At 44.9% G+C, this 21,608-nt stretch overlaps 1 protein-coding gene across 1 annotated transcript in view; it reads right to left on the bottom strand.

Moving 5' to 3' along the window:
- Positions 1-16,219: 16,219 nt before the first annotated feature.
- The window catches only part of LOC142258008 (uncharacterized), a 496,305-nt gene continuing 490,916 nt past the window's right edge, over positions 16,220-21,608 (bottom strand). The window contains 1 exon segment of the mRNA XM_075330413.1: positions 16,220-17,679. Within this exon segment, the coding sequence (XP_075186528.1) occupies positions 16,271-17,679 (1,409 nt within the window). The 3' untranslated portion in view covers positions 16,220-16,270.

The raw sequence follows: 21,608 nt of genomic DNA, 5'->3' as shown, positions 1-21,608 counted from the left end.
TGCTTCGCCGGGCTCCCACTTCGGCTACACACACACCGGACCCACACCGGTAGCTTCGCTCTCTGAGGTTCCGTTCACTCCCGTTCTCTCCAGCGCCCCCTATGGATTCAGCTCCCACACTCTGCCCCTTGATGTTCACTCTCTCACGTCCCGGATCCAACTCCCTCTCACACACACACTTCTCCTCCCTCCCCCTGGTTTCTGCCGGCTCCTCCTTCCACTGTGGTGACAGCCGTCCCACCCGGCCACTAGGGGTACCCAAACACAATGCACATATACAAATAAAACACTTTTATTAACAACATTTCTGGGTTAACTATGCTCCCTCTGTAGGGGGTCTGCTCACCCACTACATACCTCCCCTCTTAAAACCCGAGCCTCCCGGCAAGACTCCCATCTAAAAATCACATCTTTTAAGACTAGCAAAACATGTTCAATTAACTGCGAACCTGTCCTAAGGAGGGTGCTCAAAAGAGGGTGCACCAGTCCAGCGCCCGGAGTTCCTCCTGGAAGCTCCCGGTCTTGGTTGTGCCCGGAGGCTTGGCAGCACTCCCGGTCTTTAGGTGGTAAACGGCAGGAACACAAAAGCTTCTTCTTATCAGCGACGCGGAGGAGCCCCTGGCTCAGTCCAGCAGCAGACTCTCTCCGGGCTCAATCACTTGAACGTTGCTCAACTGTAACTTCAAACAACACCGGTCTTCAAATAAGCCGGTCAGGATGCTTTACTCCGGGTGCAAAGCCCGCTTCCACTCAGCTCTCTGAGCCCTGACGTAGTCCGACAAAGACTGTCCGGGCTGTCGGCGCAGCCTCTGGAAGGGCTCGTAGACGACGGCGGGCTTCGGTGCCGTGGTCTCCTCAGTCCCCGACGGGGGTGATGGGGTCGCTACCCGAGGCGGCTGAGGTACATCCAGGATGATTACCGGATGGGTGTTAATGTTCTGACTAATGGCCAGCACCGCCGGGGTTACCTTCTCCGAGTCGGTGGTCGGTCCGGGCATCACTTCCGGAGCTACGGCTAAGGTGCGTCTTGGATGGGAGGATTCAGCCAGTACCGGTCTTGGCTGCGCCCGCCGCCGGCTTTGGTGTTCCTCCCACTCCAATTCTTGCTGCCATTGAACAGCTTCTTGTGAGGTGGGCATTCGGGTTACGCTAACTGCGAAGAGGCCTCGGCATCCCACCTCTGGTATGAACCGGACTTTTTCCCCCGGATAAAGCGTGTGTAGGCGCTGAGGTAAGCCTTCGACATCTAGATGCACTCGATTATAGAAATAATCATCGCCGGTTGTCTCCTCTCGGATGAAGCCGTAGCCCTCTTGCTGGTTGAACTTCACCACGATTCCCGTGGTGAACTGTAGCTCAAACTCTTCACCCCGGGGACCGGCCATCATCTCCCGGGCCACAGTCTCAGCGAGCAGTCTCTCTTGTACGGGGTCCGGTTCTGGAGACGGGGCTTTTCTTTGAGGTAGGGGAGACGGCTGCACCGGGTCCCAGAAGAAGCCCCAGCTATCTCTTTCCAGCTTCCGGGTATGTGAATCTTCCGGAGCTTGTGTGGGGACAGGTGTCGCCGGTCCCACCGCGACGGGCGGGGGTGTCTCCAGGTCTGGGTATGGGATTCCCAGGGGCTGATTCCCCGATGGCAGCGGAGTGGTATATGTCGCCCGGACCTCTGTCGTGGTGCCTCCGGTCACGGCGTCCCACGTGGTGATCCAGGTCACTTTGGTCGGGCGCCCTTGTCCTCCTGGTACAGCCGGTATCTCGAAAGGTAACACATTCGCAGCTGCAGCCGCAGACTGCTTGGGGCGTCCTCGGCCCAGGTGGGTGAGTGCCATTGCAGTCTCCATCTCTCGTTGCTGCCTGGAGGTCTCCATCTCGTTAGCACTCTGTAGCTCTGGCAATGGCGGCGAGGTCGGTGGAGAAGCTGGAGGAAGTGGAGGCGGGCCTACTTTTCCCGCTCTTGGGTATACTCCACCCCCAGTCTCACACATCATATCGACCCCTCCGCGGCGGTTCTTCTTTTTCTTCAAAACACCGCCCACTTCACATGTCTTCCTTCGTGCCCTGGGACCGGCACCTCCCCTCTTTGGGCGGAGTACTCCGAACTTCTTTTTCGGCACTGGCCAGCCCCAGGCTCTTCTTTTGGCGCCAACTTTTCGCGCACTTTCTGTATCTTCACAGACGACGGCCATCTTGCCGCCATCTTGTGCCCGGTCCAACGCTGCAGGCACTGCTTCTGTTTCCCCCCATGGGATCGGAAATCTTCTCCAATAGTCCGGATCTTGGGCCCTAGGCACCACTTGATCTCCTTCTTCTTCTTCTTGAAGCGGGTCCCCTTGCATAAGATCCGGATCCTGCCGACTACGCCACATGTAACGGGGTGCCAGGGGTGCCTCCGGCCTTGTAGTCGTGGCCCTTGCTGTCAGGCTTACCCCTGGTGCCGCCGTCACTTTGGGGACAGGAGATGACTTGGTGGGGCAGAGTGTGGTGGTGCAGTTGTCGGACGTAGTACAAACAGTCTTCAGGCAGGATGTAGTGAAAACAAAAGACATTTTTTTTATTCTTGCACTCTCCTTCACAATCCGGCAGTTGTAGATGACACTTCTTGGAGCTGGGGGACAACCTGTCCTAACGTACCCTCCCGTGGGGATGTGCCCTGGTTAATCTGCTTCGCCGGGCTCCCACTTCGGCTACACACACACTGGACCCACACCGGTAGCTTCGCTCTCTGAGGTTCCGTTCACTCCCGTTCTCTCCGGCGCCCCCTATGGATTCAGCTCCCACACTCTGCCCCTTGATGTTCACTCTCTCACGTCCCGGATCCAACTCCCTCTCACACACACACACTTCTCCTCCCTCCCCCTGGTTTCTGCCGGCTCCTCCTTCAACTGTGGTGACAGCCGTCCCACCCGGCCACTAGGGGTACCCAAACACAATGCACATATACAAATAAAACACTTTTATTAACAACATTTCCGGGTTAACTATGCTCCCTCTGTAGGGGGTCTGCTCACCCACTACAACAGCAACAACTAAAAAATGGCCCAGGACATTCAGCAACAACCAACGACCTCACAGCAGGGGCCAGGTTGTTGCTGGATGTCACACACAGCAACATCGCTAGCAACGTCACAAAAGTTGTTCGTTAGCAGCGATGTTGCTAGCGATGTTGCTTAGTGTGACGGGGCCTTTAGTGATACCAGACTCTGAATGACCCTGAGATCTGCTTCCGCACTCCACAGGAGCTGCGGGGCGGGGCTTGACGTCACTCCGGTCACATGACCGGACCACATGGTGCTGCATTACACTGCTGAATGCACGCCCACAGCTTGGTTCCAGCTTACATGGAGGTTACAGAGGATTCCGCCCTCCTTGTTTGGTGAGCGGTATATTCAACACTCCGGTCAGTAATTATCTATGGTCCTTCTGTATATATATATCTAGGCTCTGGTCACTACTTCATTTACCCCTGATGAAGCCACACATGGTGGCGTAACGCGTGGGGCAGGCGCACCCACACTTCCTCTCTCATTATTTACTCATCTGGTATTGTATTGGCTCTCTTTGATCTGTACCATATTCATGTTAGTCCTACATTTGGTGACCATGTATTGCTGTATACTGTTCTCTGGTACTGTTATTTGTGAGCCTATGTGATTTATTCCATCTGCATTATTCCATGAGGTTTCAGTGGTGATGTGCTAAACTGTTCATGGGTGGATCACTCCTTTGATCTTTCCCAGTTTTAAGTGTTCTTAATAATATTCTCTGTGTTATTAATACATTTTTTCACACTTTTCACACTCCTCTTGCTTCATTCCATTATTCTGGGTTTTCCAGTACATGTTTGGTGTAGTTGTGCCCACTCTTTCCCATGTGTTGTGTTCTATGTTCTATTTATGGGTTGGAGCACACTTCCATAATTTATTTATTCAAGGTGGTGCCGTCCCCATTTGTTTCTTGATATCATTTTGAGACTGCTGGGTATTGTGGTGCACCCCCTCATACAGGGGGGATTTCTTTCCTTTTTTCATTTGATCCCTTGAATATGTGTGTACCAATGGTGCTTTTTCCCTCCCTGTGCAGGGTCATGCAGCAATTTCATCCTCCTATATCGTTTGTATATGCTACCTGGCAGTGTAATTTTTCTATCAGCTGGGTCAGGAATAGCTTTAGTTGATATAGATGAGGGGCGTTCTGACATTTTCTGGACGGAGGCCGTATCTATTATCAATTTGGAAATACACAGGAAATAAAATTTTGGGGGGATTCTCCCTAACCCTATTTTTGTGTCTTTTCGTCTATTTTTAGGGTTATATTTTTGCATAAGGGCAGGAAAAGGCATAACAGACGTGGAACGGGGCGCCAAAAACTTAGGGTGTCATACCCTCCGTGGCCAGGCAGGGGAAATTCCCCTTAGGGTCAATCAGGGCCCCCCTTTATATTTCCTCCTCTTTTGTCATCCTAACCTTTTGCTGATTTTTACATTTTATTTTTTGTGGTTTTTGTATTTTGGGTGTATTTTAACAATCTTATTATTAAAATAAAATACTTTTATTGGGGATTTGAAGTTTTTTGTTAATACTGTTTATTACTCTGCCCATATCTACCTTTTTTTGTTAATTTAATGTACTCTGTCACCCCTGAGAATTTCACCCGTTGGCGGCGCTATTCACTTGTTGCTCTTCTCCGATAAAAAGCAGTGCTGAGGAATAAGTACCGTGAACAACCGTCATTAATAGGTGTATCGGCGGTTGTTAAGGGATTAAACGAGTTTGATCCCTGAATATTATTTTCCTCATCCCCGCCTCCCCTGTGGTGTTGGTTAATGGAGGTTTGGAGAACATTCAGTGTCTAAACACCTGACTAAAACACTGTTAATCAGTGTCTCACTATACGTCGTATTAATCACCGAAAACAATTTAACAAAAAATTACAATACAAACATATCACAAATAACAAACCAAAACAGAAACAAAAACCCTTAATCCTCTCTTCTATTTCTCTCTCGTTAGTTATTCCTGTCGTCTTCTCACGCTGATTATGGACTGAGCCTAAGTCCTAGAACTAGCTCTTATTCCCTCCTCAGAATAATGTTTCATTATCTCCGTTTCTCTCCAGATTTCTAAGCTGCCCGGATTTGTAAATATCTTATGATCGTAACTTGCTTGTGATGTAACCGTCTTCTCTTCTAGAACCCGTCACCTTTCCTTCCATCCGGTGAGGCCGGCCTCTCTCTACAGCAATCCAGCTGGAGGACTTTCTTTTCAGAAGCCCCGTGCACCGATTCAGACTCGACCCGGGGAGGTGAAAGGCTGTTGGGTTCTGGTTCGAAGGACCAAGTCGTTAGAGAAATTATTTCTTGAGGCACAAATTCATCTGAAGCAAGCGGGTTTTATTCTTACAGTAAGAGACAAGGCGATGTCTTATATTACAGTACAATAGACACTCAGGACATACCTGTCCATTACTTATTGGTTACATAGTTACTAAGGTTGAAAAAAGACCTAAGTCCATCTAGTTCAACCTTCCTCCACCAGTTCTACATTTGGTCACTAAGTCATTAATAACCAACAATGTTGTGTAGTGAGGAAATCATCCAGCTCTTTTTTAAAAGCTGCTATAGGCTATGTGCGCACTGGAAAATGGAATTTTCTCAAGAAAATTCCGCAGGTATTCAAAGATTACCGCACCTGCGGTAAAAAACCGCGGCAAACCGCACCCGAAAACCGCATGCGGTTTGCCGCGGTTTGCTGCGGTTTTACCACGGTATTGTTCGCGGTATCGCCGCGTGCGGGTTGGGATGTGCTTTATTGCATTCAATGCAATAAAGCACATTGAAAAAAAAAAAAGTCATTTCACTCTGAGATAGATAGATAAAGAGACAGAAGAATAGATAGAGGGATAGATAGATAGACAGATAGATAGAGGGATAGATAGATAGATAGATAGAGGACAGATCGCTGCATTTCCCACGGTCGGCAGTGAGTTCACATTACCGGCCGTGGGAAATGACCGGTAATTACCTCTGCTGTCTGCTGCATTCATTCAGCGCTGTGACAGTCGCGGCTGGATGTAAGCAGCGCAGGACGTCGGAGCTGTGGATTACGCCGGAGCTTTGTTTCGGGAGGGGTTAATAAAAGGGTGAACGAGGCTTGTTTGTTTTATTTAAAATAAAGTATTTTTCTGTGTGTGTTTATTCACTTTACTTATGGGTTGATCATGTCAGCTGTCACATAGACGCTGCCATGATCAAGCCTGGAGTTAATGGCGGCAATCCGCCACCATTAACCCCTTGTATTACCCTGACCGCCACTGCTACACGGCGGCAGGAAGAGCCAGGGACACGCCGGTGCTGCCGCATAATGCATACGACAGTCCCGGGGCAGCTGCGGCTGATATTCTCGGCTGCGGGAGGTGGGGGACATTAACCCTGCCCCTCTCCCTCCCCAGCCTGAGAATACCGGGCCGCCGCTGTGTGCTTACCTCGGCTGGACGGTAAATATACAGCGGAGCCCACGTGTTTTGTTTTCTATATTTCCGTTTGCTTTCTATGTGTGTTCTACAGTTAGGTCCAGAAATATTTGGACAGTGACACAATTTTCGCGAGTTGGGCTCTGCATGCCACCACATTGGATTTGAAATGAAACCTCTACAACAGAATTCAAGTGCAGATTGTAACGTTTAATTTGAAGGTTTGAACAAAAATATCTGATAGAAATTGTAGGAATTGTACACATTTCTTTACAAACACTCCACATTTTAGGAGGTCAAAAGTAATTGGACAAATAAACCAAACCCAAACAAAATATTTTTATTTTCAATATTTTGTTGCGAATCCTTTGGAGGCAATCACTGCCTTAAGTCTGGAACCCATGGACATCACCAAACGCTGGGTTTCCTCCTTCTTAATGCTTTGCCAGGCCTTTACAGCCGCAGCCTTCAGGTCTTGCTTGTTTGTGGGTCTTTCCGTCTTAAGTCTGGATTTGAGCAAGTGAAATGCATGCTCAATTGGGTTAAGATCTGGTGATTGACTGGATGCACGACTGGATGTGTGTTCACTGACCGATATAGCTACATACAATGAGATATAGCTTGAACTTATAATTTTAATGTTTATAAATTAAAATTGTTTTTAGAGTAATCAGTTTTCGGTCTATTATCAATTGGTTTAAGATCTGGTGATTGACTTGGCCATTGCAGAATGTTCCACTTTTTTGCACTCATGAACTCCTGGGTAGCTTTGGCTGTATGCTTGGGGTCATTGTCCATCTGTACTATGAAGCGCCGTCCGATCAACTTTGCGGCATTTGGCTGAATCTGGGCTGAAAGTATATCCCGGTACACTTCAGAATTCATCCGGCTACTCTTGTCTGCTGTTATGTCATCAATAAACACAAGTGACCCAGTGCCATTGAAAGCCATGCATGCCCATGCCATCACGTTGCCTCCACCATGTTTTACAGAGGATGTGGTGTGCCTTGGATCATGTGCCGTTCCCTTTCTTCTCCAAACTTTTTTCTTCCCATCATTCTGGTACAGGTTGATCTTTGTCTCATCTGTCCATAGAATACTTTTCCAGAACTGAGCTGGCTTCATGAGGTGTTTTTCAGCAAATTTAACTCTGGCCTGTCTATTTTTGGAATTGATGAATGGTTTGCATCTAGATGTGAACCCTTTGTATTTACTTTCATGGAGTCTTCTCTTTACTTAGAGACAGATACACCTACTTCACTGAGAGTGTTCTGGACTTCAGTTGATGTTGTGAACGGGTTCTTCTTCACCAAAGAAAGTATGCGGCGATCATCCACCACTGTTGTCATCCGTGGACGCCCAGGCCTTTTTGAGTTCCCAAGCTCACCAGTCAATTCCTTTTTTCTCAGAATGTACCCGACTGTTGATTTTGCTACTCCAAGCATGTCTGCTATCTCTCTGCTGGATTTTTTCTTTTTTTTTCAGCCTCAGGATGTTCTGCTTCACCTCAATTGAGAGTTCCTTAGATCGCATGTTGTCTGGTCACAGCAACAGCTTCCAAATGCAAAACTACACACCTGTAATCAACCCCAGACCTTTTAACTACTTCATTGATTACAGGTTAACGAGGGAGACGCCTTCAGAGTTAATTGCAGCCCTTAGAGTCCCTTGTCCAATTACTTTTGGTCCCTTGAAAAAGAGGAGGCTATGCATTACAGAGCTATGATTCCTAAACCCTTTCTCCGATTTGGATGTGAAAACTCTCATATTGCAGCTGGGAGTGTGCACTTTCAGCCCATATTATATATATAATTGTATTTCTGAACATGTTTTTGTAAACAGCTAAAATAACAAAACTTGTGTCTGTGTTCTATGTCTGTGTGTGTGTGTGTGTGTGTGTGTGTGTGTCTGTGATGTCTGTCTGTGTGTGTTTACTCTCTGCTTTGCTTCCTCTTCCTGTCATAATGACATCACTTCCCTGCAAACCGCAGACAAGCAATGTACATTACCGGAGGTAAACCGCGAAATACCGCAGGGAATAACGGAGGAAAACGCAGTGAACCGCACAGAATTTGCTGCCTGCGTTATTCCCTGCGGGATTTCACGATTAACATTGGAGTCAATTTAGTGAAATCCCGCAGCGACGTGCGGAAAAGAATTGACATGCAATTGTTTTTGCTGCGGGAATCCCGCAGCAAAACATGCAGCTGTCAAATTCCGCCCAGTGCGCACAGGATTTTTTTTGCCCATAAGTTTTGCTGGTGATTCACTGCAGAGATGTTATGAACATTTTCTGCAGCGAAACATGCAGCAAAACCGCAAAAAATCCGCGGCAAAATCCGGTAAGTGCGCACATAGCCATAGTATCTGCCATTACTACCTCTTGTGGTCGGCATTCCACAGTCTGACTGCTCTAACTGTAAAGAACCCTTTCCTATTTAGCTGTCGGAATCGCTTTTCTTCCACTCGCAGTGAGTGTCCCCTGGTCCTTAGTATTGTCTTTGGAAGAAATAAGTCCTGTGCCGTCCTTTACATTGACCACACATGTATTTATACATATAAATGAGATCTCCTCTGAGACATCTTTTTTCTAAGCTAAACATATCTAACTTTTTCAACCTGTCATCATACGGGCGGCCTCCATTACCCATCATACGGGAGGCCTCCATTACTCATCATGCGGGCGGCCTCCATTACTCATCATACGGGCAGCCTCCATTCCGCTCAACATACGGGCGGCCTCCATTACTCATCATACGGGCAGCCTCCATTACTCATCATACGGGCGGCCTCCATTACTCATCATACGGGCAGCCTCCATTCCGCTCAACATACGGGCGGCCTCCATTACTCATCATACGGGCAGCCTCCATTTCTCATCATACAGGCGGCCTCCATTACTTATCATATGGGCGGCCTCCATTCCTCATCATACGGGCGGCCTCCATTACTCATCATATGGGCGGCCTCCATTCCTCATCATACGGGCAGCCTCCATTTCTCATCATACGGGCGGCCTCCATTACTCATCATATGGGCGGCCTCCATTACTCATCATATGGGCGGCCTCCATTCCTTGTAATAGTCTAGTTGCCGCCTTTGAACTGACTTTAACTTCTGAATGTCCTTTTTAAAATGTGGAGCCCAAAACTGGATCCCATATTCCAGATGTGGCCTTACAAGTGATTTATAGAGGGGTAACAATACGGTGGGATCACGGGATCTAATCTCTCTTTTTATACACCCTAGAATCTTGTTTGCTTTAGCAGCTGCTGCCTGACATTGAGTGCTGCTGCTCAGCTTATTTGTAATGAGAATACCCAAGTCCTTCTCCTGTTCTGTAGTCCCGAGTTTACTTCCATTTAATGTATACGCAGCTATAGGATTACTCCGTCCTAGGTGCATTACTTTACATTTATCACCATTAAATCTCATTTGCCAAGTATCTGCCCATTCTGACATCTTATCCAGATCTTTTTGTAATATTGTACTATCAAGGTCAGTTTTTAATATCCTACATAGTTTGGTGTCATCAGCAAAGACTGACACTTTACTATCAATCCCATCCACAAGGTCATTAATAAAGAGATTAAAAAGAATCGGTCCTAGCACAGATCCCTGCGGCACCCCACTGCTGACTATAGCCCATTTAGAGAATGTACCATTTATGACTATTTGTTTCCTATCTTTTAGCCAATTCCAGTTGCATATTTCCCCTAGTCCTTGCTTCTGGAGCTTTAGTATAAGGCTATTATGTGGTACAGTATCAAATGCCTTTGCAAAGTCCAAATAAATCCCATCAGCTGCATTACCAATATCCAGGTTTGCACTTACCCCCTCATCAGGGCCGGCGTCAACACCCGGCATACCCAGGCAAATGTCGGGGCCCTGGAGAGCTGGGGGGGCCCATTCACTTCAGCTGCCCCCCGGGCCCTGCCCACTCTCCTTTAGTTCTTCTGCCCCCGGCCGAGTTCTGGGGACCGCAGTCTTCGGCAGTAAACTGTGGCTGCCGTCCCTTAGCTAGTTTCACAGTTGCGTTGCAAAAAGTGTGATAATAAAGGCCACGGATTCCAGTGAAATAACGCGTTGCGTTGTTTTCTTTAGCCGAGAGAGGGAGGGCCCTCATCATCACCGCACACACCCCGACATCACCGAACACACCCCGACCTCACCGCACACACCCCGACCTCACCGCACACACCCCGACCTCACCGCACACACCCCAACGTCACCGCACACATCCCGACGTCACCGCCCTCATCCCGACGTCACCGCCCTCATCTTCACCGCACACATCTCGACATTACCGCCCACATCTTCACCGCACACATCCCGACGTCACCGCCCTCATCCCGACGTCACCGCCCTCATCTTCACCGCCCACATCTCGACATTACCGCTCACATCTTCACCGCACACATCCTGACATCCCCGCACACATCCCGACACTACAGCCCTCATCATCACCGCACACACACCGGCACTACCGCACCCATCATCACCGCACACACACACACCGGCATTACCTCAGTGACGTCCCCACTGACAGCGCGATTCACTTCAGTTGCTGAGTGGAGTTCACAGGAGCAGCGGTGTTCTACTGCAGCTCCTGTCAGCTTCATGTAGCAGAGCTGGATGCGAGACCTCGTATGGATTACGCCAGACCTGGAGGGGTATTTGGGGATTTTAATAAAGTGGTGAAAGAGGGTGTTTTTTGTCTTTTATTCCAAATAAAGGATTTTTTCGGGTGTATGTGTTTATTTACTTTCACTTACAGGTTAATCATGAAAGGTATCTGCGGGAGACTCCTGCCATGATTAACCTAGGACTTGGTGGCAGCTATGGGCTGCTGCCATTAACTCCTTATTACCTCGATTGCCACCGCACCAGGGCAATTCGGGACGAGCCAGGCAGAGTCCCGGGACTGTTGCATCTAATGGATGCGGCAATTCCGGGCAGCTGCTGGCTGATATTTTTAGGCTGGGGGGCTCCCCATAACATGGGGCTCCCCATCCTGAGAATACCAGCCTTCAGCCGTGTGGCTTTACCTTGGCTGGTATCAAAATTGGGGGGGACCTCACGCCATTTTTTTTTTAAATTTATTGTACTGCACGATATAGACCCGCCCACCGGCGGCTGTGATTGGTTGCAGTGAGACAGCTGTAACTCAGCGTGGGGGTGGGTCTGACTGCAACCAATCATAGGCGTCGGCAGGCGGAGAAAGCAGTGAATACGAGATTGAATAATCGGCGGCCGGCTTTTTCAAAAGAGGAAAAGCCGCCGGAGCAGTGTGTCTGTATGTATGCAGCAGAGCAGTGTGTGTCTATGTATGCAGCAGAGCTGTCTATATGTATGCAGCAGAGCAGTATGTGTGTCTGTATGTATGCCGCAGAGCAGTGTGTGTGTGTCTGTCTGTAGGCATGTATGATGTGTATCTATGTATGTCAGTGTATATGACTGTATATATTTGTCTGTTTATACAGTGCCTACAAGTAGTATTCAACCCCCTGCAGATTTAGCAGGTTTTATAAGATGCAAATAAGTTAGAGCCTGCAAACTTCAAACAAGAGCAGGATTTATTAACAGATGCATAAATCTTACAAACCAACAAGTTATGTTGCTCAGTTAAATTTTAATAAATTTTCAACATAAAAGTGTGGGTCAATTATTATTCAACCCCTAGGTTTAATATTTTGTGGAATAACCCTTGTTTGCAATTACAGCTAATAATCGTCTTTTTTTAAGACCTGATCAGGCCGGCACAGATCTCTGGAGTTATCTTGGCCCACTCCTCCATGCAGATCTTCTCCAAGTTATCTAGGTTCTTTGGGTGTCTCATGTGGACTTTAATCTTGAGCTCCTTCCACAAGTTTTCAATTGGGTTAAGGTCAGGAGACTGACTAGGCCACTGCCACACCTTGATTTTTTCCCTCTTGAACCAGGCCTTGGTTCTCTTGGCTGTGTGCTTTGGGTCGTTGTCTTGTTGGAAGATGAAATGACGACCCATCTTAAGATCCTTGATGGAGGAGCGGAGGTTCTTGGCCAAAATCTCCAGATAGGCCGTGCTATCCATCTTTCCATGGATGCGGACCAGATGGCCAGGCCCCTTGGCTGAGAAGCAGCCCCACAGCATGATGCTGCCACCACCATGCTTGACTGTAGGGATGGTATTCTTGTGGTCGTATGCAGTGCCATCCAGTCTCCAAACGTCACGTGTGTGGTTGGCACCAAAGATCTCGATCTTGGTCTCATCAGACCAGAGAACCTTGAACCAGTCTGTCTCAGAGTCCTCCAAGTGATTATGAGCAAACTGTAGACGAGCCTTGACATGACGCTTTGAAAGTACCTTACGGGCTCGTCTGGAACGGAGACCATTGCGGTGGAGTACATTACTTATGGTATTGACTGAAACCAATGTCCCCACTGCCATGAGATCTTCCCGGAACTTCTTCCTTGTTGTCCTTGGGTTAGCCTTGACTCTTCGGACAAGCCTGGCCTCGGCACGGGTGGAAACTTTCAAAGGCTGTCCAGGCCGTGGAAGGCTAACAGTAGTTCCATAAGCCTTCCACTTCCGGATGATGCTCCCAACAGTGGAGACAGGTAGGCCCAACTCCTTGGAAAGGGTTTTGTACCCCTTGCCAGCCTTGTGACCCTCCACAATCTTGTCTCTGATGGCCTTGGAATGCTCCTTTGTCTTTCCCATGTTGACCAAGTATGAGTGCTGTTCACAAGTTTGGGGAGGGTCTTAATTAGTCAGAAAAGGCTGGAAAAAAAGATAATTAATCCAAACATGTGAAGCTCATTGTTCTTTGTGCCTGAAATACTTCTTAATACTTTAGGGGAACCAAACAGAATTCTTGTGGTTTGAGGGGTTGAATAATAAATGACCCTCTGAATAAACTTTTCACAATTTAAAAAAAAAATAAAGAAAGAAATAACATTCTTTTTTGCTGCATTTCACACTTCCAGGCTGATCTACAGTCCAAATGTCACAATGCCAAGTTATTCCGAATGTGTAAACCTGCTAAATCTGCATACTACTTGTAGGCACTGTATGTATTTTGTGAGTTTGTCTTTAAATATGTATATGTACGTGTATGTGTGTGTGTCTGCGTGTTTATGGGGCCCACTGGGACTCTTCCGCCCGGGGCCCACAAAAACCTGGAGCCGGCCCTGCCCCTCATAGAACCCCAACAAGTTGGTTAGACACGACTTATCTTTCATGAATCCATGCTGTCAGTTATTATATTATTTTCGGCAATATATTTTTGCATGTCATCTCTTAAAATGCCCTCAAAAAATTTGCACACTACTGATGTCAGACTTACTGGACGGGAGTTGCCTGGATCCACCCTCTTACCTTTCTTAAATATCGGTGGTGAAAATCTATATGTGTGAACGCAGCTTTTTCGGAATGTAATAATCGGAATAAGGCAATTACTAATTGGAGCAAGGAACTTAATAATTGGAACAGGCGCATGTGTTTACATATCCGTTATCTAAGGCACAGGTGTGCAGATATCATACATTCTACAAATTCAAGGACGTAATTTACATTCTTCCTCATCTCTATCCGAAGTTCTAAGCATAAACATTCAAAATACATTTTGTTACAACTTTTAACTCTTGATGTTCCTAACAGTCTCTTGATCTGACGCCAAACACCTATGGGGAAATGTGAAGAGGCAAGTTGCGCTTCACTCTCCATCCGGCATCCAGGCTCTAAAAGAGCTCGTTCTTGAAGGGAAAAAAGATGGACGTTGTAACGTTCCCAACTCGTTCATTCCAGGTCTAGAAGACTTAATGCTGTCCTTAAAATTCATGGAGGCCATCCAAAATAATACATGTAGTAGTTTTGATGTGGGATGTACTTTTTTATTTTTGCATTAACTAATTTGAGCAAAACTGAAGATTCTGTAATTAGTTATATTATTAACTTTATGTTATTAATTAAATGTTTTCTAAAAAGCAGTGTTGTAAACATTGTGGAAATTTGTATTGTGTTAAGTGAGATATTTATTAAAATCTTACCTATCAAAGGGGGTGTACTCATTTAAGCTTAGCACTGTTTATTAAAATCTATGAAACAGAACATAATTACAATTTCTTTACTGTATGGCTTTTCTCATGTCTAACAAGATGGGATTTATGTACAGTGCCTTGTGAAAGTATTCGTCCCCCTTGATTTTTTCAACCTTTTCCCACATTTCAGGCTTCAAACATAAAGATAAAAATGTTAATTTTCTGGTGAAGAATCAACAACAAGTGGGACACAATTGTGAAGTTGAATGAATTTTATTGCTTATTTTAAACTTTTTTAAAAAAATAATAAACTGAAAATTGGGGCGTGCAATATTATTCATCCCCTTTACTTTCAGTGCAGCAAACTCACTCCAGAAGTTGATTGAGGATCTTTGAATGGTCCAATGTTGTCCTAAATGACTGATGATGATAAATATAAGCCCCTGTGTGTAATCAAGTCTCCGTATAAATGCCCCTGCTCTGTGATAGTCTCAGTGTTCTGTGTAAAGCTCAGAGAATCATGAAGACCAAGGAACACAACAGGCAGGTCCGTGATACTGTTGTGGAGAAGTTTAAAGCTGGATTTGGTTACAAAAAGATTTCCAAAACTTAATACATCCCAAGAAGCACTGTGCAAGCAATCATATTGAAATGGGAGGAGTATCATACCACTGAAATTCTACTAAGACCCGGCCGTCCATCCAAACTGTCATCTCACACAAGGAGAAGACTGATCAGAGATGCAGCAAAGAGGCCCATGATCACTCTGGATGAATTGCATAAATGTACAGCTGAGGTGGGAGAATCTGTCTATAGGACAACAATCAGTCATACACTGCACAAATCTGGCTTTTTATGGAAGAGTGGCAAGAAGAAAGCCATTTCTCAAACATATCCATAAAAAGTGTTGTTTAAAGTTTGCCACAAGCCACCTGGGAGACACATCAAACAAACATGTGGAAGAAGGGGCTCTGGTTATATGAAAACAAAATCAAACTTTTTGGGCACAATGCCAAACGATAGGTTTGGTGTAAAAGCAACACAGTTCATCACCCTGAACACACCATCCCCATTGTCAAACATGGTGGTGGCAGCATCATGGTTTGGGACTGCTTTTCTTCAGCAGGGACTGGGAAGATGGTTAAAATTGATGGGAAGATGGATGGAGCCAAATACAGGACCATTCTTGAAGAAAACCTGTTGAAGTCTGCAAAAGACTTGAGACTGGGACGGAGATTTCACTTCCAACAAGACAATGATCCCAAACATAAAGCAAAATCTACAACCGAATGGTCACAAATAACCATATCCAGGTGTTAGAATGTTAGAAAGTCACAGTCCAGACCTGAACCCAATCGAGAATCTGTGGAAAGAGCTGAAAACTGCTGTTCACAAACGCTCTCCATCAAACCTCACTCAGCTCCTGCTGTTTACAAAGGAATAATGGGTGAGAATTTCAGTCTCTCCATGTGCAAAACTGATAGAGACATACCCCAAGAGACTTGTGCTGTAATCACAGCAAAAGGGGGCGCTACAAAGTATTAAAGGGGACGAATAATATTGCACGCCCCAATTTTCAGTTATTTTTTAAAAAAAGTTTAAAATAAGCAATAAATTTCGTTCTACTTCACAATTGTGTTTACTTGTTGATTCTTCACCATAAAATTAAAATTTGTATCTTTATGTTTGAAGCCTGAAATGTGGGAAAAGGTTGAAAAAAATCAAGGGAGCCAAATACTTTCGCAAGGCACTGCATAAAAGATTTCCCCCATTCTGAACATTAATCTCTGCTGTGTGTCTTCTCATGTCTCACAAGATTTGATTTCTCTTTAAAGCATTTCTCACAGTGTGAACATAAATACGGCTTTTCTCCTGTGCGACTTCTCTTATGCTTCAAAAGATCTGATTTACTTATAAAACATTTCCCACATTCTGAACATAAATATGGCCTCTCTCCTGTGTGAAGTCTCTCGTGTCTCACAAGACTTGATTTATGTATAAAAGATTTCCCACATTCTGAACATGAATATGGCTTCTCTCCTGTGTGACTTCTTTGATGTAGCACAAGACCTAATTTACTTCTAAAGGATTTTCCACATTCTGAACATGAATATTGTCTCTCTCCTGTGTGACTTCTCTCGTGTGTCACAAGACTTGATTTACTTGTAAAAGATTTCCCACATTCTGAACATGAATACGGCTTCTCTCCTGTGTGAATTCGCCTGTGTTTCACAAAATTTGATTGATTTGTAAAGCATTTCTCACATTCTGAACATGAATATGGCTTTTCTCCTGTGTGAATTCTCTGATGTATACGAAGAGTAGATTTATTTTTAAAGCACTTTCCACATTGCAAACATGAAAATAGTTTCTCCCCTGTATGAATTTTTTGATGTTTATTAAGAAGTGATTTATGTATAAAATATTTCCCACACTCTGAACATGAATACGGCATCTCTCCTGTGTGATTTCTCTCGTGTGTCACAAGCATTGATTTATATGTAAAGCATTTTCCACATTCTGAACATGAATACGGCTTTTCTCCTGTGTGAATTCTGTCATGTGCCACAAGACTTGATTTACTTGTAAAAGATTTCCCACATTCTGAACAAGAAAATGGCTTCTCTCCTGTGTGACTTCTCTCGTGTGTCACAAGACTTGATTTTTGTATAAAACATTTCCCACATTCTGAACATGAATATGGCTTCTCTCCTGTGTGAAGTCTCTCATGTGTCACAAGACTTACCTTATGTAAAAAAGATTTCCCACAGTCTGAACATGAATACGGCCTCTCTCCTGTGTGAATTCGTTTGTGTGTCGCAAGATATGATTTATTTGTAAAGCACTTCTTACATTCTGAACATGAATTCGACTTTTTTGTGTGACTTCTCTGATGTGTAAGAAGATTATACTTGTTTTGAAAGCACCTTCCACATTGCAAACATGAAAATAGTGTCTCCCCTGTGTGAATTCTTTGATGTTTATTAAGATGTGTTTTATGTTTAAAACATTTCCCACAATCTGAACATGAATACGGCTTCTCTCCTGTATGACTTCTCTGATGTCTAGTAAGAATCTCTTTATCTGTGAAGGATTTCCCACATAGTGAACACAAAAATGGCTTTTCTCGTGTGTGAATTCTCTCATGTCTAGCAAATTCTGAATTATTTGTAAAGCATTTCCCACATTCTGAACAGGAGTATGGCTTGTCTTTGTGCTTTCTTTGTGTTGCAAAATTTGAGCTTTTAGTAAGTTGCTTGTCACACTGAAATCTTGGCTCCTCTTTGTCACCTGGAATTGTGGTATCAATCTGAGATTGCTTAGAAGAGGGTTCCTCATGAGTAGGGGGATTATATGATGGTGAAGTATCGCGAAGTCCAGGATGTAAATGAAGGGTAATGAGGTTTTCTCCTTTAGAGGGATTCCCAATATCTTCTTTTTTACAATTTATTGACAAACTGTTATTCTCACAAGGATTTCCTATAAGGATGAAATATAGATTGGATGTGATTTTTTTCTACAACACAAAAGGGAATTTCCACATTTAGATAGAATAGACAAAGAAAATGGTCTACTGCGATCTAGCAAACCAAATGCTGTCGGGGAGAATAAAGTTCATTTTCTCCCCGCTGCGTTTTTGCAGGCATTGGGCAGGTGAGAAACGCAGATTAACCTCATATCTGCAGGTTAAGAGGATTATCTCTGAGGACAGGTTCCCTTTATCTTTATTGAATTGGTCATTATGAATAGGGGTTGACCTGTTCCAGGTTTATCATGGACCAGCACGGATACACAAGTCTCTCCCGCACCCATGACTTTCAAATTAGGTTTCCAAGTTATTGTTTTTTTGGCAGATAATGAGGCCAGCTTCCAGAAGTACAATCAGACAGGAGCAAAGCTCTAATAGAAGCTACCCGTGCCTGTTCCTACAGGGTCAGAGCCTCAGTTATTGCAAATAAGAAATATATGAATGCCAATACGCTCAACTAGAGCTCTATAAAGAAAGGTCATTTGCTAAAGGCAAGCTTTAGAGAAATCAGTGAAGGGAAAAACTTTCCTCCAGATGAAGGGAAACATAGTTACTCAAGCTTAAGCCATTTTTTTTATTTTTTTTTTTATCAAAACAGTATTGCCTCCTCCACCTTAATGACCTCCTTTTCCCACCATCATCTCCGCTTCGTCAACCACTATCAATTTCTCCTACCCCTGGCGGTGAAAACAAATGTATTGACAGCCCCTTGAGGTAGAGGCTTCAGCTTTTTTCCTCACGATTTGCTCCTGTGCAAAAAGTATCTAACTATAACTTAAGTGAAAAAATGTACCTCATTCCTTTTCCCCAAAAAATTCCAGCCAGGCTAATTGCATTAAGGACAAAGTATCACCTCCTGCAAGAGGAGGAAAAACCTGGTCCTTTTGCAATTAGCTATGCTGGATTTTTTAGGGACACGGTGTGTAGATTTGTTTTCCTCCTCTTGGAGGGAAGTGATACTTTGCCTAGCTGGATTTTTTTGGGTGATGCAAACCCAGAAACCTCAGAGCCTCAGTTATTGCAATTAAGAAATATATGAATGCCAAATACTCTCATCTACAGCTCTATGAATATAGGACATTTTCTTAAGGCAGCTTTAGAAACAGCAGTGAGGAGAAAACTATCCTCCAGATTAAGGGGAACGGAGCTACTGGAAGTTAAGGAATTTTTTTCAAAAAGTATGCTGTTCAAGAAAGTAATGCTTCCACCGTCATCTTCGCCTCCACCATCAACAAGCTTTTCTGCCCCAGGTGGTGAAACAATTGTTTTCACAGACCCCTGAAAGAGAGGCCTCAGCTTCTGTCCTCACCGTTTGTTCCTGTGTAAAAAAATATCCAACTATAACTTGACTGAAAAAGTTTACTTCATTCCCTCCCCAAAAAAACTCCAGCCGGGCTAATCGCAAATAGGACCAGCTGCTTTCCTCCTGCAGGGAGGTCGTAATTGATCCCCAACCCCTTTATAAAAAAAAAAATCAATAAAGTTTATGGTCGGGTGTTTCAGCAGATTTAAGGCCGGGTGTTAGGGAGGTTTCCATTCTGCTCCTGATCTTCCCAATGTTTTGAAGTTCCTGCAAAAAGGATTCAGTAGAGGCCTGAAGCTGAATACGCTGAAGGTCCATTTCTCAGCGATCAATTTTCTTTTGGAGGAGACATTATCTGGAAGTCAGGTACGTCAAAGAATATATCTCCTCTTTGGGACCTTCCTACAGTATTGGAGGGTCTGGCACATCCTCCCTTTGAGCCTCTAGGGCAGTGTTTCTCAACTCCAGTCCTCAGGACCCACCAACAGGTCATGTTTTCAGGTTTTCCTCAATGTTAGATAGGGAATAATTCCATCGTCTTGAGGACTGGAATTGAGAAACACTGCTCTAGGGGAAGCAGATTTGAAGCTCTTCTCTTGGAAAGCTTCATCTTTGATGGCTATAACTTCTGCTAGAAGCATAAGTGAGATTCAAGCTCTCTTCCAGGGAACCTTATTAAAGAGGTAAACAGGACTGTTTAATTTTACGTACCTTTCCTGGTTTTAGCACCAACTTGAATATTAATCAAGCGTGTAATCTGTCCTCAGCCCGAGCTAGGCTTCATCTCCTAGACGAGAAAGAGCGGTCCTGACTTACATAGGAAATATGCGGAAGTTTCAGATCCTCGGATTCCTTAATTCTTCAGTTCCAAGATCTCAACGTGGGGAAGGCAGCTTCTGTAGCTAGATGGATGAAGAAGGTTATTTCAGACTGCTATGCCATCATCCTGCTGAAATGTAGCTTGCTATCCTCTTCAATCTTAAGGAATATCCCCATGGAGGATTTGATGTACAAGGACACCCAAAGACCACACTGGTGTGAACATTCCATAATATCTCTTGTATTTGAGCCATTCTGGAGGGCAGAAATGCTTGAATCCACAAAGGTCTGTATACTCCTTGTCCACCAACAATGCTCCAGCGCCAAAGTCTATCAGCTTTAGCTTGAAGGTCTGCAGGTCCTCCAGAATGTTGTCAATGCCATAGCGCTGCACGGCCTCCAGCACCTGAAAGAAATCCAGCGCCGTTTTTTCACTCAGCGCCTCCTTCTCTCCAATATATTCTTCAATTATATTCCCATGACGATGAGGAAGCGGTCTACTTTTTTATACCAGATCAGAAGCTGGATTATACCTTGGAAGCCGGAACTCACCTTTTCCTGCAAAATGATCTCCTGAGGAACCATAAAGGGGTATTCCCATCTGCAAAGTCCTATACAAATATGCAGCAGATGTAAAATTATTCTCAAAATGAAGTATTAGAAATGTAGTATAGCTCTTCAGATTCGCTGTCTCTTCCCTCATTTAGGGCATTGCAGTAGCTTAGATATTCATGGTTTGACCACTAAGTGTTGTCTCTGTCATTACGAGTGGTCAGGCAGACTGACATCTGGCCCAATGCAGAGGGCGTCAGTCAGGGCCGGGACCGCAGTTACAGAGCGATGACTGAACTCGTGCCGGCGCCAACCCAGAATGCTGCCAGGGAAAATAAAGTTTGTTTTCTCTCCGCAGCATTCAGCTACATGCAGGTGCAGAGCAGGTTAGTAATGCTATTAACTTGCAGATACATCGCATATCGCAGTTAACCCCTTCACCATGGGCGATTTTCCGTTCTTGGTTTTTGCTCCCCCTCTTCCGAGAGCTGTAACTTTTTTATTTTTCCGTCAATCTTGTCAAATGAGGGCTTATTTTTTGCAGGACGAGTTGTACTTGAAAACATAAGTTTTACCATATAGTGTATTGGAAACCAGAAAAAAATTCCAAGTGCGTAAAAATTGGAAAGAGAAGTGTGATTGCACAATTGTTTTTGGGGTATTTTAATCACTGCGTTCACTATATGGTAAAACTGATGTGTTGCTGTGATGCCTGAGGTCAGTGCGAGTTCGTTGACACCAAATATGTATACGTTTACTTTTCTCTAAGGGGTTAAAAAAAATTCAGGCACTTGTCCAAAAATAGTGGAGCCCGTTTACGCCATTTTCCGAAAACCGTAGTGTTCTAATTTTTCGGGATCTGTGGCTCAGTGATGGCTTATTATGTGTTTCAAGCTGGCGTTTTTAACGGTACCA

The sequence above is a fragment of the Anomaloglossus baeobatrachus genome, chromosome 1, assembly GCF_048569485.1.
Source record: "Anomaloglossus baeobatrachus isolate aAnoBae1 chromosome 1, aAnoBae1.hap1, whole genome shotgun sequence".
Lineage (NCBI taxonomy): Eukaryota > Metazoa > Chordata > Amphibia > Anura > Aromobatidae > Anomaloglossus > Anomaloglossus baeobatrachus.
Note: the sequence above shows the minus strand (reverse complement) of the source record. Positions and strands in the feature narration are given on the sequence as shown.